General features: G+C 43.3%; 1 protein-coding gene across 5 annotated transcripts in view; it reads left to right on the top strand.

Annotated features, from left to right (window-relative positions):
- Nucleotides 1-4894: 4894 nt before the first annotated feature.
- Nucleotides 4895-18090, top strand: part of NEDD9 (neural precursor cell expressed, developmentally down-regulated 9) — a 51214-nt gene continuing 38018 nt past the window's right edge. For 3 of the 5 annotated variants that reach the window (XM_074987685.1, XM_074987687.1, XM_074987683.1), the window contains exon 1: nucleotides 4895-5052. Coding sequence is in view for 1 of the 5 variants with exons in the window: in XM_074987683.1 (XP_074843784.1) it covers nucleotides 5029-5052 (24 nt within the window). In the remaining 4 variants the exon portion in view is untranslated. Of the gene's footprint in view, nucleotides 5053-5479; nucleotides 5628-10851; nucleotides 10947-18090 lie in introns of all 5 variants that reach the window. The other 2 variants (XM_074987684.1, XM_074987686.1) reach the window with 2 other exon arrangements.

Consider the following 18090-nt stretch of genomic DNA (forward strand, 5'->3'; position numbering starts at 1 on the left):
TTGATTGACAGCCTTCTGCCTCTCCCCCATAAGGCAGAACACCTTTTATCGACAAAAAAGCATTGTGGATGTGCCAGGTGGCCCTCTCTCAACAGACCGGACTTCCAGTTCACCAGGCAGCCCTGTTTGCTGAGCTTCTGGTTGGCCATGTGTTGTGAGAGCAACCAGGCAGTCTGGCCGCTCTCCGTAGATAGAGTGGATCATTTTTTTCAATCTACTTTTATGTGTGGATTTGATCTGTTGACAGAAGTTTGTCAGAAGATCTCTCCTGACAGTAACTTCTGTTGATGGATTGCTGTAGTGTAGATGTAACCTGTGAATTTAAGCTTTGGAAAAGCCAATAACATAGTTCCATGCATCTGAAGTTCTTATTTTGTCCCTAGCAGTATAGTGCTTGGCTGTCTTATAGCATCCCAATGAGAGAGGAAAGAATATTATATCCATATTGTAGATGAGAAAACTGAGGTACAAAGAGTTTTGCCCAAAGTCACACAAAGTGCCTGTAGTGGACCAGGGAACTGAATCTGAGAGTCCCAGGTTAATTCCTTCACCACTAGGTTATCCTTCTTCTTTTAGGAGAGTAAACCAAAAAAACTATTGGTCTCACAAAAGCCATGGGGAGTCCAGCAGAAAGATCCCAGGTCAGACCCTAAAAAAAGAGACTCTAATTTTGACTGCATTTACAGTAGGTCTATGGTATACATTTAATCATCCAATTTTTTAAGTGGTCCTTGGCTGTTTGCTGTCACTAGTTTATGTGGACACTGAAAAACAATTTTTGTTATCCTGCTGAACTCATGCTAAGTATTTTTGATGGTCTATTCATCATTAGCTGAGTCTACATGTGCAAAAACCTTGGAAAAAAGAGGCTCTTTTTCAAAAGAGCGGGTGGAGCGTCTACACGCATAAACCCGTCTTTCGAAAGAAAATTGAAAGAACGGGGCTCCGAAATTAAAATCCAAACCCCGATCCCGTATCAGGAAGATCTCTCCCTTTCGAAATAATAAATCGAAAGAGTACACGTGTAGACGCTCCACAGCCCACTCTTTCGAAAGACTGGTCTGCCACGGCGCCGATCAGCTGGAGCATGGGGCCGCTCCAGCTGGCAGCAGTGGGACTCTATGGTCTCAGCTTTCGGCTGCCTTAAAGCCCCACGCACCACCCCCCGGCCCCACCTTGCCTCCACAAGGACAGCCCTGACAGTGGCCTTGCCCACCCCAAACTGCTGTCCCACGGAGCGATAGGAGTCCGGGGTGGCCAGCTTCCAGACGGCGATAGCGACCCGTTTCTGCAGGGTGAGGGCTGGCCGCATGCAGGTGTCCTGGTGCCAGAGTGCGGGGGCGAGCCAGTGGCAGATCTCCTCGAAGGTCTGCCTCAACATGAGGAAGTTCCGCAGCCACCTTTCCTCACCCCACTCCCCTAGCACCACACGCTCCCACCAGTCGGTGCTGCTGGGGTGGGTCCAGAGGCGTCGGGGCACCCAGGGGGTGCCCAGCAGTGGCCTGGGGGGGAAGCCCCATGGCCCCGGGGGGACCTTGCAGCCACCCGATGAGCTCGGGTGCAGCTGCGGCAAGGGTGCACAGGACTGCCAGCAGGGCGTCCATAATGATGCCATCCACCAGCAGGAGCTGTTGCTGGGCTTCCATGAGCATGAGTGAGTGGGCTCTGCCAGGCAGGAACAGGCTGGGCAGCACTCAGCTCGTGCGGAGGGGAGGGCAGAAGGAGGGGCTCTTTAAAGGAGGTGGCTGGCTGCTGCCCCGGAAGGGCTTGTCGGCCGTGGGACCCGTCCGCAGCGTTTCCTGCTCCGTGTAGACGCTCTCTTTCGAAAGAACAGGATGGCACTTAGGAAGAGCGGATCGGAAAGCCGATCAGAAGAATGGCGGTGGGTGCCGTCTTCCAATCGCCTCTTTTTCGAAAAATGAACTTTGATTTTTGCCCATTCGAAAGGGCGCTTACGTGTAGACACAGCTCATTAAGAATAAATAAGTCCATCTAACAGCCATAGAAATGCAATTGACAAACTTTTCAGTATTTCATAAATTGAAATGGAATAACTGTTCCCTGTATAAACTAATTCACATGATTGCTCTGGAAACTTGCAATCAGTAAACAAACCAAGAAAACCAGAAGTCCAAGCAACAGAAATCTTAACTACCAGAGTACTATACTGAGCACAATTATAATGCAACATGGTAGGCTTCTAAAGCATCTTTATCAGCCCCCACAGCAGAAACTCACTAGTTTCTGATTAATAATTAGAACACCTCTTGTGGATTATTGAAATTTGTGAATTATAGTCCTCTTCCTGCAACTGCACTGACATGGAGTCGATTTGCAGGATGAAAACCTTCATGAGTAAGCAAACTGGGAAACAAATATCAAAGTTGTTGTATCAATGACTTGTACACTTAATTAACAAAATAAGGTCTATTCCTATCTGTAACAATACTTCATTGTATATGTAAGTATAGAATACTAGAAATATATATATACATATATGGCCCCTTTCATCTCGAGAGACGGTGGTTAGCAGTGGCGGTGAGGATCTATGGGCAGTGTGAGTCTGCAGCTTCTCTCAAAGCTTATCCATCAAATATTGGATTTGCATGGTCAATTGCAATTACTGCATGTCAGTCCATTTCCAAATTCTTGAGTCTGAGAGTTTTTCCTTTTAAGACAACCTTCTTCTGTGTGGCTGGTACATATACTATCAAAGGATGATGTGCCCCATCATAGCAATCGTCGCCAGGTATTTCAATCTGATGATGTAGATTTCCAGGATTTTGAATCAAGGTTGAATTTCTATATACAGGATGAACCTCTCTTCTCTGGCACCTTCGAGACCTGACTGTTGCCAAACGAGGGAATTTGCTGGACCATGGGATGTCACCATTGTCCAGCAGCATTTTCAAAACTTTTACTGCCTACTGGGCTCTTAGAAGACATTTAGGGGTAAATTACAGCTAAATGACACCACAGAACATTGACAGCCAGAACTGGTGACTGGAAACAAACTTTATGAGACCACAGGAAACTTGGCCACACCCATGATAAGTGGTCATCCACTTAACTAAAATCATGATGGATTACAGATGTTGCCAGATGAGAGATTACCAGATTAGAGCTATTCAACCTGTATAAGGAAAATTTAATAATAAGACTTTGTTCATCCAATTTTAGTTATTTGAGAATTAGAGAGGTTCTATCACACTGTAGAAATAGAGTAATCTTTATAACGCGGCAATGGAAAACACTCTCTTACTTTGTTGTGTTAGCTCTCTAGAAGCCGTCTGAGTCCCTCTGAGGACCAGAAATTCAGTTTAGATCCAAGTTGGTCAGAAGTTTAAAAAAAAAAAAAACTTTCCAGGCCACCTAAGATAGGTTCTTCCCACTCAAAGATTGCTAGTGTCTGGATTAGATTAATCAGGGCCTGATTAGGAAGGCCCAGTTATAAATCATGACACCATCAGTTCACATTTCATTCACTTCTCCTTCCTGCCCCTGGTGCTTAATTTGTGTCAGGAGCTGCCAAGGCTGAGTTCAAGCACCTCCAGACCTGGCTGCTCATAGCCACTGTCACCCTGGGCTTGTCACATCACTTATGGAAGTTAAAAAAAAATATATTTTTGAGCCATGCCACCTCTTTCATTACAGATTAAGCACTGCCAGCCAGCATTCCCTGTACACTGAGCGCTTGGGGGGCCAATCGAGAGAGACTCAGGTGCCACCCAGCCGGCTAACAGAGTGCACACAGCCACCCACAGTAGGCAGCCTGTGTTTCTATTGGCCGTGTACATCCACACATTTCTCAGTGCACGGAACAAAATACACTCCACCAATGCATGGGAAAAAAAGAGGGAACATTGCTGCCAGCCACCAAGTAACCACAAAGGGATTACAAATACAATGCTTGTGCCTGGGTCTCAGTTTAAGCCAGGCACAGCAAACATTAAAACCAGCTTCCCCTCCAGTGTCCAATCAATATGTAAATAACAATCCCTTCCCATGCGAAGGGAACACTTGGTGTTTTGATTCAAGAGAGAATGATTAGCTCGTTAACAGACCATCTCACTAAGCAGGAAGACAGGAATGAAAAACCTCACTGTTCAGAAACAAAGATACAAATGCGAGCCTCCAGAGAATTAGCACTTAAACGACAATTACAGGGAAGATGGAATAGGCAGCGTCAGAGATCTCAAATTTAACAGAAAGCATTAATCTAAGCCCATGGTGGCTGCCTGAATGTTGTCTGAACATCATCTGCATTTTATTCTGACTGGAAAGCACTATGAGTATTTTGTTATCATTAGAATAACCCTGTGTAGGGGAAGAGAGCATTTCTGAGAAAGTTTTAGTGCCAGAAAGAATATGTTAGGGGCTTGCTTCAGTCTGACAGCCGGAGCACTTTGAACCTTGAAAAGAGCAAAAACACAACAGCGACCAAAGGAGAGATCAGCGGGTGAATAAAGAGACTACTGTAGACAGAAAGGCTTTTGTTCCCACAGTCCATTGCATTTGGAGTTTGTGAGGTGAATGGCTTTGAAATGAAACTGGTTTATGAAGGAGTTGCTAGGTCACAGGACACAGGACTGTCGGAACTCGTTTTGTGAGTTGATTTCTTAAAACACGAAGCTGGTCTTTAAGATTGCACCCTCAATCTCTCCCTCTCTCACGCCCCTCACCCCCTTTCCTGGTAGAAGCGCATGTAATGTTAAGTGATCTTTGTTAGAAGGGGAGTTACAAAAAGTTTAGGAGGGGGTGGGATGCATGGTACCTTGTCCCAGCAATTCTGCCTTTTCAGCCAATAGTTGGAAACTATGCAAATGAGTTCAGTAGTCTGCCTCGGACAATCCCAACATGAGCTCAGAGACACTGAAAACTCAGCAGTGCTAAGACCTCTCAAATTAGACTGGCAAACCAACTGTGATTCTGGGAATATTTCAGTTCCGTTCAACAAGACATTAAATGGGTGGAAAAAAACCTGCAATCTCAATGTGTTTTCTTTAGTTTTACAAGATTACGCCATACATGCCTGCAAATATGAAGTATAAGGTAAGGAAGCGGCTTCTTGGAAGAGATTTTATTTTTAAATCTCTGTGGGGCGGGAACCATTTGCATCTTTAGTCCCAGAAGGATCCCGAGTGACAGCTCCATTTCAGGGCGCTGCAGCTAGAAGAGGCACAGGGTGAGCTGGTATATTTCATAGCTAGAGTTTATGGGTGGAGGGCACTTTAGAGTATTACAAGCAAAGTCCTGATCAATTTTTAGGCTGGTCAGACTATTCCTAGGCAAACTCCCAGCTGATTTGCTGCAATGGCTACAGATATAGTAGTGGGTCAAAGAAAGTGGAAAAGCAGAGCTTTTAAATCTCAGACTCACTTATTTTTGGATTCATCCTAAGACAGTTTGACAGTTTTAAAAGTCTCTCTCTCTCTCTCTCTCCTCTTGCTATAAATGACTTTGCCATGTGTGTTTCAAGGAGATCTTTCAAAATTCTACACTCCATTTTCTGTAATCCTTCATATTGGAGCTTTGAAACAGAAAAATTGTGGGTCTGTTGCTCTTTTTGGAAAATAAAGGCATTTTCAGCAGAAAGTCTAGTACACATGACCTGAACAGCACACACGGTAGGTTAAAGTTCTGTTAAATCCTCGTGAAAATGCTTCTTGCATTCATCCATGGCAAAACATTAACTGTTGGTACTTTATGAGAAAATGGTCACTCTAACCTTTGGGCAGCTGATATGTATTGTATTAATGTATAATCAAGAAAAGGAGCTTTCCAGGAAAAAAAACAAACTTTGACTGACTGAACCAAATTCTGCTCTCCATAGTCAAGTGTAAAATCTGAATGGACTGCATTGAAAGCCAGGGAAGTTACTCCAGATTCACGTTGGTACAAATGAGAGCAGAGTTAGGTCCTGTAAATGGAAAATAAGTGAATAGTATAGAGAGATGACATGGAAGAGGATTTCTGTTGTTTTTTTAAAAATTTGGTAAGATTTCAAAGATGAATGTTCCCTCCTGTAATTTTTTTATAAAATTACATTACTATACATATGTGTACAAGGGACTAAATTCTTCTCTCATTTACAGCAGCATAATTGCAGCAACTTTAGAGCTTCACTGTCATAATCAAAAAGAACATTTGCCTTCATGGATGTAAAATCTGTACCCACACACTTTACATCCACAGAGATATAGATGCCTTTCTAAGTGATGTCCAGCATTATAATCCACAACTCTTTATAACCATAGAAATTGTTGTTTTACCAATAATCAAATTGTTTCCCATATTCCAATATGTGTTTTATGTGAACAAGCAACACCTATTTTTAACATGGTTTGCTCTAATTAGCTGCGAGCAAGAAATCAATTATATATATGAAAATTAGAAACCTATTCCTGTCTTCACTCTTTAACAAACTAACAAACTTTAATGTATCAGATATATTTAATATCAGTGCTTTCTTTGTTTAAAAAAAGAGAGAGAAGAACCAGTACTCACTGAATCCCTGCCCCCCCCCACCCTCAGCCAATCCCACGTCTAGGGCTGCGGAGGTGCCCGTGAGAACTGGCAAATATTGGCACACAAAAAAGGCACTGAAACATGGAGTGCTGATGCATCTGTCAATCAGTGTCACACAAATAATAACTATCTGGAGGAGATACTGGATTGCTGCATTTAACTAACATATTGACAGACTCTACAGTGCTCTTGTGTGACTGCTACCAAGGGGAGGAAAAGAATACTTTAGTCCCTCACACACCTGACACAAAACTCAGTAAGGCCAATACAAAAGTGTATTAGAAAAGTCACATTATTCACACTCGAACAGCCAGACCTTTTTAAGAAGGAACAATATTTTTGTTGTATTGGTACCATACCTAGCACCATGGAGCCCTGACTGTGAAATGAGTGTAGTTTAAGACACTATGCAGAGTGGAACCTCCAGATGCTATCACTCTACCAATAAATTATAGCCGTAATACATATCCACCCACCGTCATTTTTAGTGGTGTGTCTCCTTATTTAATATTAAAGATGAGCTCAGACCAAGCACTCAGAAACTGAACACTCACAGACTTGAGGAAAGTTTGCATCCAGATCCATACTTCATGTCCATCTCCCATTTCTCTTAATAAATGAACCCCAGATTCCATCAATGGCATTTCAGATACCATAGTGATGGGGATCTTATATGAGCTAGAGTGACAAATAGAACAATCCAGTAACTTGGGAAGTTCAGATCTGGTTCTGCACTCTGTGCTGGCTCAGTGTTTGCAATAGGCTGAGCCAAAACCATTGGTCCAAATGCCCCCAAACTTTGCAATTTAGGCCCATCTTTATTTGGTACTGCTTTGCAGAAAAAGTCGCATTACTTACTTGTGTTCCTTCTCTGTAACAAAGTAAGCTTCTTCGCTTAGTGGAAACTCATTTTAGCACAATTATTTCGCTAATTAAGTGCATTTTCACTCACAAATAAAGTTATAATGTTCTCTGCTTTGACTGCAGAATGACAGACCTGCAGGATAAAACAATTCTTTACAATTTTGTGTCACCCTCCCTGCTTCACATACTGCGAGAAAATCTCTACAGCAGTGAGGTGATCATATTTCACACTAGCCACAAGGCACTGTAAGACTATGAAGTAAGCCACTTCCACAACAGAAATCTTCCCTGTTTTGTAATGTTCCTTCTCTGTCTAGTTAGACTGAGACTTCGTTTTGGAAGGGGATTACGTAATTCTTGATGGAGTAGGCTAAACAAAGAGAAAGAAAGAACCAGAAAAAAAAAGACAGAGTTTTTGGTCTCTGCAAACCTTCCTTCCAGACTAGCATGTTTACCTTTCCTGGGAAGTTTGATGTATTTGTTTAAACAGTTTATCCAGGACAAATATTCTTACATCTATTTCTCAGCTACGTGGGGAAACTACAAAGAAAATACACAGTACCTGCTGTCAATATTTCCAAATGTGAATGTATATTTTATTTGATATTTTTCTCTGTCATTGATTACAGTAGGGAGAAGAAAATAATAGTACAAATATTAATATTTTAAGTTTTGATTTGGTGTACAGGTAGTGTTTATGCCAGATGCAGAGTGGACTTACTTGGTTACAATGACATTTTCACTGTAATTTTCCAAGCATAATAAGGGGTGACTTTTTTGTTTGTTTGTTTGTTTGTTTTTCTTGCTTTCATTGTACCTGTACATCAGAAGAGCCTCTGCTTACTGAGGTGACTGAGACAACTCTTATATGCCATGTGCAGTGTCACTTGTTGGTGAGAGAAGGACCTTACTCACTAACTGATCTGAACGTCTCTATCTTTCTCAAAATCTTCCTCCAAAAGATCTAGTAGTGAAAAGGATTTGCTGACCTTGCTCACTTTTTTTGGACTTAAACTTATTTTGTTCTCCATCCTGTACTCCAAATTCCTCTCTAGACAGCAGGGGAGAAGTTCTGGCCCACACTGAAGCCAATGGTAAAACTCACATTGACTTTAATGAGGCCACGATTTCACTGCAATTTTTTCTCTCTGTACCATTCCCTACTCCACTCCCTGGGTCAAATTCCATGAAATTGTTCCTATGTACACCAGAACTGAATTTGAGAGCAGGGTAGATGGGATTTTTCTTCTATGCTTCTCCGTCAGTCCTACATCTTTAATCTCCTAGTTTGTCAAGATCTAATTAGACTGAGCTTCCCTTATACCTTTTATCTATGTTCTATCGGATGTCCCTATGTGATATATTGCAAACTGTGAAATGTCTCATGATTTTGTATGAAAGACTCTATCGTATATTAATTCCATTAAGTTATGTTTGTATTGTGGCATACCTCAGGTTCTTTTCCATCCAGGTACGGAGTGTTTTATTCCCCACAGAATCTTCATTGGTGGCAGGGGTGACGCATGGGGGGAATACAAGGGGTCATATGCATCCCCGGTGACCACTCCACCCTCACGCTCACCGAAAGCAAGGAAGAGGCAGGAGAGGGTAGGGGACAGAGCCGGGGCTGGGAGGGGGCAGGGCTTGGGACAGAAAGGGACTGGGGGTGGGGTCCCCTTGAAGCCCCCCTTGAAGCCCCTCTTACCACTTGCCAGTGACAAGGACCATATCTTCCCGGTATTACATATTTCAAAAGACTGAATTCATAATTTCTAAATCCAAGCCCAACCTACAATTCTGAAGACAAAATATGGAAAACTAAAACTTTTCACTTGTGAAATGAAAATGTAGTTACATGCCACCATGACTCGATACCAAAGAACTCTTCCACTATGGCACAGAGCAACTAGGCTTTGATAGGTACAGGTTGAACCTCTCTAGTCCAGCTCCCTTGGGACCTGACTGATGCTGAACCTGAGAATTTGCCAGACCGGGGAGGCCATGGTTGTCTAGCAACATTATCAACACTTCCATTGTTTACTGGGCTCTTAGGAGACATTTAGGGGTAAATTACAGCTAAATAACAGCACAGAACACTGAGAGCCAGGACTGGAGGCTGGAAACACACTATGGGTCCACAGGAAATTTGGCCAAACCCATGATAAGTGGTCATTTGGTTAACGAAAATCATACTGGATTACAGATGTTCTTGGACTAGGGAGATTCAACCTGTATTTACCAATTACAAGTAACACTGAAAAGAAAAGGGGCGAAAAGTTTATTTGTTACAAGCCCAAGAAGGTGTCTGTATATGGAAGTGGAGTGCAGAAGAGAGGCTATGACAGCATTCCTCATCTCATTTAAACCAATAAGGATGGTGCAAATGTTAAGTATGAGGTTTTGATAACCCATTTTAAAATAATTCGTTGAATAAGAAAGGAACATAAACAATTTTTTTATTTTTAATGCCTGACATTTGTACTGGGCAGCAATAGGATTAATTACAATGCCTGCATGCCAAGTCTAACAAATAGTGCCACTGGGAAGAAATACTATATATGCAACCAGAAGTGCTTTTGAAAAGCTGCTTGTAGCCCAGTTAATGAACAACAAATGATTTGACTATGTGACGGGAAAAACTGCCTATATATTACTGACCAAAACCCTTCTGTTTTGCTTACTCTAACATTCCCTGACATCACCCTGTGACTGGAGTAATTAAGTTTAGTAAAACCTTACTAAAAATTAGATCACATAGCAAACTGACAAGGTTAAAGAGCACCTGAGCTCTACCACACTGGTTAAAATCAGCTGTGCAAACTGGATTTTAAGCACACTTTTTGGGATCTTCTTAAGTGAAAATTCAGGGGTGTTGCTACTCAGACACAGTTTATCCTACCTTCAGAAGACCTGCGTGTGCATTTACAAGCCAGAGGTGGTTTTTATAGTCCACTACTGCACTAGGAAACATGTTTTGAAGATGGCTCTAGGACAGCCCAGGCAGACAGAGGAGGAAATTTTTCAGCCAACTGCACAAAAGCTGAAAACTCTACTGATAAATCTGGTTATCTTTGAGAATCATTGTACTCTATTCCCAAATTATAGTGCTTTATCACTGATCATTGAACTCTAGTGTGTACTTACTGGGGAGAGGCTTAAATTACAGGGAGCTTTCATATACTAGTAGTCAGCAGTGCCTTTTTTTTTCTTTTCTTTTTTTTTGATGCCAGTACTGCAAGGGAAGGGTGGAGTGGCAGTATTCGTGTGCATACAAGCAGTCTACTGAAACTGGAGTCCTCAGAAAGAATTCTAAGACAGGAGTTCTCCTAAGTCACAGACACTTGTATGGCAGCTCTTCCACCCTAGTAGGTGCAGCAATCTGTCCCCTCCATACTTGTAGACTTTTAAATCGTGAAGCAACCACTGTGATCACCTACTCTTACCTCCTGCACATTACAGGCCTCAGAACTTCACCCACCCACTCCTGTGATAGACCTCTGTCCTCTGGCTTGATTACCGTCTCAAGTCCTCAAATCACAATGTAAAGATTACAGGTGAGAGAGAATCCACTATTTCTTCTATTTCAAACCAGCAAGTGACCCAGGCACCATGCTGCAGAGGAAGGCAAATACTCCCCAGGGCTTCTGATAATCTGTCAGGGAAGGGCGGTGATTTCCTTTTCAGTCCCAAATATGGTGATCTGTTAGACTCTGAGCACCTGGGCAAGATCCTTCAGAAACACACGTGGGAGAGAATTCAGTGTGGTAACTCAGACCTCTCCACAGCCAGTGTCCCACTATTAGCAGTTGCAGAGGAGCCACTTGTTTTTGTAGGCCACCTCCTCTGACCATCGCCTCCAGAAACTTGTCAAGCTCATGCTGGAAACTAGTTATGTTTTTGCCCTCACTACTCCCCTTGGGAAGTGGTTCTAGAATTTCACTCTTCTGATGGTTAAAAATCTATGTCTGATTTCATCTTGTTGATGGCCAGTTTATATCCATTTGGTCATATGCCAGCATTGCCCCTGCTCTTAAGTAACTCCTCTCTCTCCCTCTCCTGTTCATCCTTCTAATGTATGTATAGCAAACAGTGGTATTTGGTTGTTTTCATTTCTGTGATCATCCTAACAGGCTTTTCGTTTCCTGGATCACCCATCCCTTCTTTCTCAACGATAGGTGTTACATTAGCAATTCCCCAGTCATAGGGCACAACCCCTGAGTTAATGGATTCATCAAAAATCCTTGCTATTGGGCTTGCAATTTCATCTTCCAGTTACTTCAATATTCTCAGCTGGAGTTTATCTGAGCCCCCTGGTTTAGTCTCATTAAGCTGTTTGAGTTTGACATCCACTGCTGATACAATAATTTCTGCTTCCACATCCTTCATTTCCCTTAGCTATCCTATCCCTACTGCTAAGCTCTTCATTATCTTTATGAAAAAATGAGGTGAAGTGTTTGTCTAGGTGTTGAGCCATGCGTGCTGGTCAGTTCTAGAAAGGTTTTAAGCTGCAGAACCATCCTGTACTCTTTCATACACCCACAGAGATGATAGGCAGGATCTCTCGCTCTTGAGCAAAGATGTAAGCGAGGAAGAGGCTTTTTGGGCACCTGCATGGAGCCCACCAAAATGTGGCCCTATACAGAAAGATATGGAAAAATATATGATCAAAACACAGCATCTTATGATTGCCATAATATCACTATTATTAGCTGATCTAGGGTCATTTAAACAACCTTTTAACAAAACTGATATCAGATCATTTTTTCCAAAGCAATTTAGATGCTAAATCTAAATCGAGATGCTAAAGGAGCACTCAAAGATGATAAGGCCATCAAAGAGAAACTAAATGATTTCTTTCCATCAGTCTTCACGGCTGAGGATGTGAGGGACATTCCCAAACCCGAGCAATTCTTTTCAAGTAACAAATCTGATAAATTGTCTCAAATTGAGGTGTCATTACAAGAGGTTTTGGAACAAATTGATAAACTAAACAGTAATAAATCACCAGGACCAGATGGCATTCACCCAAGAGTTCTGAAGGAACTCAAAAGTGAAATTGCAGAACTACTAACTGTCGTTTGTAACCTGTCATTTAAATAAGCTTCTGTTCCAGATGACTGGAGGATAGCTAATGAGACACCAATCTTTAAAAAGGGCTCCAGAGGTGATCCTGGCAACTACAGGTCAGTCAGTCTGACTTCAGTACTGGGCAAACTGGTTGAAACTCTAATAAAGAACAGAATTGTCAGACACATTGATGAAAATAATTTGTTGGGGAAGAGCATCAACACAGCTTTTGTAAAGGGAAGTCATGCCTCATCAATCTATTAGAATTTTTTGAAAAGGTCAACAAGCATGTGGGCAAGGGGGATCCTGTGAATACAGAGTTCTTAGATTTTCAGAAAGCCTTTGACAAGGTCCTTCACCAAAGGCTCTTAAGCAAAGTTAACTGTCATGGGAACGTCCTTTCTTGGAATGGTAACTGGTTAAAAGATCGGAAACAATAGGTAGGAATAAATGGTCAGTTTTCAGAATGGAGAGAGGTAAATAGTGGTGTCCCCCACGAGTCTGTACTGGGACCAGTCCTATTCAACATATTTATAAATGATCTGGAAAAAGGGATAAACAGTGAGGTGGCAAAATTTGCAGATGACACAAAGCTACTCCAAACAGTTAAGTCCCAAGCAGACTGTGAAGAGCTACAAAAGGATCTTAATAAACTGGGTGATTGGGCAACAAAAAATGGCAGATGAAATTCAATGTTGATAAACGCAGAGTAATGCACTTTGGAAAATATAATCCCAACTATACATATAAAATGATGGGGTCTTACTTAGCTGTTACCACTCAAAAAAGAGATCTTGGAGTCATTGTGGATAGTTCTCTGAAAACATCCACTCAATGTGCAGGGGGAAGCATTAAGACAGGAATACATAATAAGACAGAAAGTGTTATATTGCCGTTATACAAATCCATGGTACGTTCACATCTGGAGTACTGTGTACAGGTGTGATCGCCCCATCTCAAAAATATATACTGGAATTGGAAAAAAAAGGTTCAGAAAAGGGCAACAAAAATGATTAGGGGTATGGAGCATCTGCCTTATGAGGAGAGATTAATAAGAATGGGACTTATTAGCTTGGACAAAAGATGATTAAGGGGGGTTATGACAGAGGTATATAAAATCATGACTGGTGTGGAGAAAATAAATAAGGAATTATTATTTACTCTTTCCCACAACACAAGAACTAGGGGTCACCAAATGAAATTAATAGGCAGCAGGTTTAAAACGCACAATAGGAAATATTTGTTCACACGACTCACAGTTAACCTGTGGAACTCCTTGCAGGAGAATGTTGTGAAGACCAAGACTATAGTAGAGTTTAAAAAAGAACTAGAGAAATTTGCAGAGATAGGTCCATCAATGGCTATTAGCCAGGATGGGTTTGGAGGGTGTCCCTAGCCTCTGTTTGCAAGAGGATGGAAATGGGCAACAGGGAATTGATCACTTGATGATAACCTGTTCTGTTCATTCCCTCTGGGGCACCTGGCATTGGCCACTGTTGGAAGACAGGATACTGGGCTTGATGGACCTATGGTCTGACCCAGTGTGGCTCTTCTTTTGTTCTTATGACTTCAGTACTTAGCTGTTTAAATCCTATTGATTTTCTGTGAGACTCCTAAATCACTTTTGTATATTTCACCCTAAGTCACTCAGGCATTTTTGAAATTTTTATCTGATGGAGAATTATCTTTCTGGGATTACAAGATGTTTTATACAAGATCTTCAATAGGAAATACCACACAGACATCCTATAGGGGAGTAAACAATGGTGAGTAACACATAAAAACAATTCTGCTGGATTTAGAGATAGCAGGCGAAATTCACGACTGGTGTAAACTGATGATGCTCCATGAACGCCAATGGAGTTGGGCCACTATACACCAGAAGAGAATTTGATTCTTTAATATTGCTGACTATCACAAACTGCTCTTGCAAAATGGCCTCTCTCCCCCTCCTTTACTTAAACCTTAATAGGAGTGGAAATTACCCTGTTTTTAAAGAGTTAATTTTTCTCTAATGCTTTTGGGTGTGACTAGTATTTTTCAGGAAATGGAGCAACTAAAGCTGCAGTTCAGAGGATGACCAAAATTGTATATTTTTTCCCTCTCTAGGATTGGAACCCATACATGCCTTTTTATTTATGTATTTACTTTAAAGCCAGTTCATTCAACATTAAGATGGATTAGCCTGCCTTGAAAAGGGAAAGCAGAAAGAATGGATTTCTTCTACAGGAATGCAGTCAGCACATCAGAGGCCGTTTCTTAAGCATGCCCCATTCACTGAGCAGTTGAAATTTCAGCAGGAACAACCCTGTGAATCATGTGGAAACAATGGGTCCTGAGGAATGTTAAAGTGGCTTGGGAATAAATCTTGTTTCCTAATGAATGTCATCTTGCTCACTATGAGGAAAAGGCCATGAAAACGCAAAACCCGCTTCACTGCCCATCCCTTTATCCAGGAGCTAAAACAACAAAGTGTGTACTTTGCTTGTCTGACATATACTTTGTAATAGCAGGGTTTTGTGTGCCATTTCCTTCTCTCTCTCAGTGGCCGCATATACACAACAGCAATCTTTCGAAATAAGTTCTTCCAGAAGATCTCTTCCGAAAATCTTCTTTCAGAAGAGCACGTCCACACACAAAAAAAGCAGATCAAAAGAATGAGCCATGGACTGAAAAATCCATTGCCACGAGGACTGCTCTTCCGATAAAAGGGCTCCCAGAGCATCTACATGTCCTTTTTTGTAAAGAAGGTTTTGAAAGGAAGTGCTCTTCCTGATCTGGGAGCGGGAGAGGGCTTCCAGAAGAATAGCCACATCCTTTCAATTTCAGATTGAAAGAGCGCATTTTGTGTGTGGACACTCCATGCATTCTTTTGAAAAAGGGCCTGATTTTCAGAAAGAACTTGCTGGTGTAGACGTGGCCACTGAGTGTAAATGCCTGTGATAACCGTTCAGTTGCCTAGGATGTTTGAGGTATTGCACTTGCCAGAAAGATCTCTTCTAGCCCCCCCCCCCCCCCCCCCCCGCCCCAGAACCCTGTGTGTTGATGCAATGTATCAGTTTAAAATACAATAATTTTAATTCTACTCTCAGTTAGACAAGTTGGACCTCCCTAGTCCAGCATCCTCAGGACCTGAGGGCTACGTCTACACGTGAAGCCTACATCGAAATAGCTTATTTCGATGAGTAACGTCTACACGTCCTCCAGGGCTGGCAACGTCGATGTTCAACTTCGACGTTGCGCGGCACCACATCGAAATAGGCGCTGTGAGGGAACGTCTACACGCCAAAGTAGCACACATCGAAATAAGGGTGCCAGGCACAGCTGCAGACAGGGTCACAGGGCGGACTCAACAGCAAGCCGCTCCCTTAAAGGGCCCCTCCCAGACACAGTTGCACTAAACAACACAAGATACACAGAGCCTACAACTGGTTGCAGACCCTGTGCCTGCAGCATGGATCCCCAGCTGCCGCAGCAGCAGCCAGAAGCCCTGGGCTAAGGGCTGCTGCCCACGGAGACCATAGAGCCCCGCAGGGGCTGGAGAGAGAGCATCTCTCAACCCCCCAGCTGATGGCCGCCATGGAGGACCCGATAATTTCGACGTTGCGGGACGCGGATCGTCTACACGGTCCCTACTTCGACGTTCAACGTCGAAGTAGGGCGCTATTCCGATCCCCTCATGAGGTTAGCGACTTCGACGTCTCGCCGCCTAACGTCGAAGTTAACTTCGAAATAGCGCCCGACGCGTGTAGCCGTGACGGGCGCTATTTCGAAGTTAGTGCCGCTACTTCGAAGTAGCGTGCACGTGTAGACACAGCTGAGGTGTCCTGAACCAGGGAGTTTGCCAAACCTGGGGAGGTCAATGCTCCCCTGATGGTCACTGACTCTCACTCCCTGGCTCCCCCCTGGGCCATCAGCCTGCTCCCAGCCACCACCCCCAGCCATTGGGCTCTGCTCCCAGTCCAACAGGATTCCCAGCCACTGGCCTTTTGGATGCCGGCCTGTCTGCAGTTTCCCAGCCCTGGCCAGGGCTCCTGGTAGTTCTCCAACTGCTGCTGGCTTTCCTGCCACTAACTGCGACTACCCAGCTGCTGCTGGCCCAGCCCCAGCCAGGGCTCCCTGCTGTGGCTCTGCTGCCAGATTCCTGGCTGTACCTTGCCCCCCCGGTCCCTGCTGGCTTCCCTGCTTCTGCTCAGGCCCCTGCTATAGCTCCCCAACTGCCCCCAGACCTCTGGCTGGGATTCCCTGTCTGCCAGTGGCTTCCCTGCCTCCGATGACCCAGTTGTGACCAGCTGGCCCTGGCCAGGGCTCCTGGATGCTGGAATCCCAGCTGTCCCTCATGCCTGGCTGCTGAGGCTCTCTGGTCCAGCAACATCTGTGATCCTCCTGGACCACACATCATGTTGCCAGACCAGAGAGTCCAGATTTCAGAGGTGCAGCCTGTACTGGTGCGATCCTACTAAATTGAGCGGTTATATTGCTGTAACAGGGAGGACGACTCAGCCTTCTTATATAATTTGTAGTATATATAGTGTATGTGTGACTTCAATCTGTCTATTTAGGCATTTATATGGTCCTCAAAACCATAGTAATACGAGGTCTTTTATTAATTAAGCAACATTGGACCTCATCTGTGATAAAAATTCAGTATTGTTGGAGAATTCCATTTAAGAGACAGTTGCCTCCAACTTTGGCTATACCACATTTGCAATATGAAAAGGTCCCAATCTGCCCAAAAGGCTTGGACATACCAGCCACCTAGCTCCTGGATGGTCTTCATTTCAAAATGAGTGTTATAACCAGTACGGTGACGAACACATTGTAAAGATTTTCCCTACCAAATTGTACAGAGATAGTATAAGTCTGGGAAAAGACTTGTTGCAAATGCCAGGAAGTGGAAAGTTTCAAAACTTGAACCAGATTTCAGGGCTGGGTTTTTCTGCGCTCTCATTGTTTTTCTGCTCTACTCCTTTTACCCATAACCATCCAACATCCAGTCTTCTTTAACTAGAGAAGTAATTGACTGCCGGAGGGAAAGAATTTACATTTTCCACATGCTTCTATTTTTTACTGCTGTGGGTTTAATCAGAATGAGATCGCTTACACTGTATTGTTTGCTTGGTGTGCTGCTGTTTTTGTTTTTGTTCTTGTTCTTCTGTTGAGGTTAGGGAAAGCATACAGGCCACTATGCATATTTGAAAAACTCTTTTTAAAACCCAGTGTTAGATCGCTGCCCTTCCTTGGGAAAAAATGGCAAATGGGTAAAAGATATGCAGAAAATGTTGAGTTATTGACATTGATGAAGTTCAAAAAAAATTGCCTGATTGTGGAGGCAGGGCAGGGGCTGGAATCTGCCTTCACATAGAGTAAGCAGGCACATGTTGTTCCAGTGCTGCTAATTTTTCAAAGCTGTACAGGAAAATCTCTCCCTGAGAAATTCACATAGGCCGGCGCAGGCAGAATACTGCTTACGTGCCAGATCCAGCTCATGACCGCCTGGGATGCTCAGGCAGGTTCCATACCTGCCTCAGCCCCAGGCCACTCAAAGCAGCCAGGTGCTGGGACCATGTGCCTCGCAGTGCTGTGTGCCCCTTCTATGTGGGGAGGAGACTTTGTGTGCCATCTACGCCT

Source organism: Carettochelys insculpta, chromosome 2, assembly GCF_033958435.1.
Source record: "Carettochelys insculpta isolate YL-2023 chromosome 2, ASM3395843v1, whole genome shotgun sequence".
Taxonomy (NCBI): Eukaryota; Metazoa; Chordata; order Testudines; family Carettochelyidae; genus Carettochelys; species Carettochelys insculpta.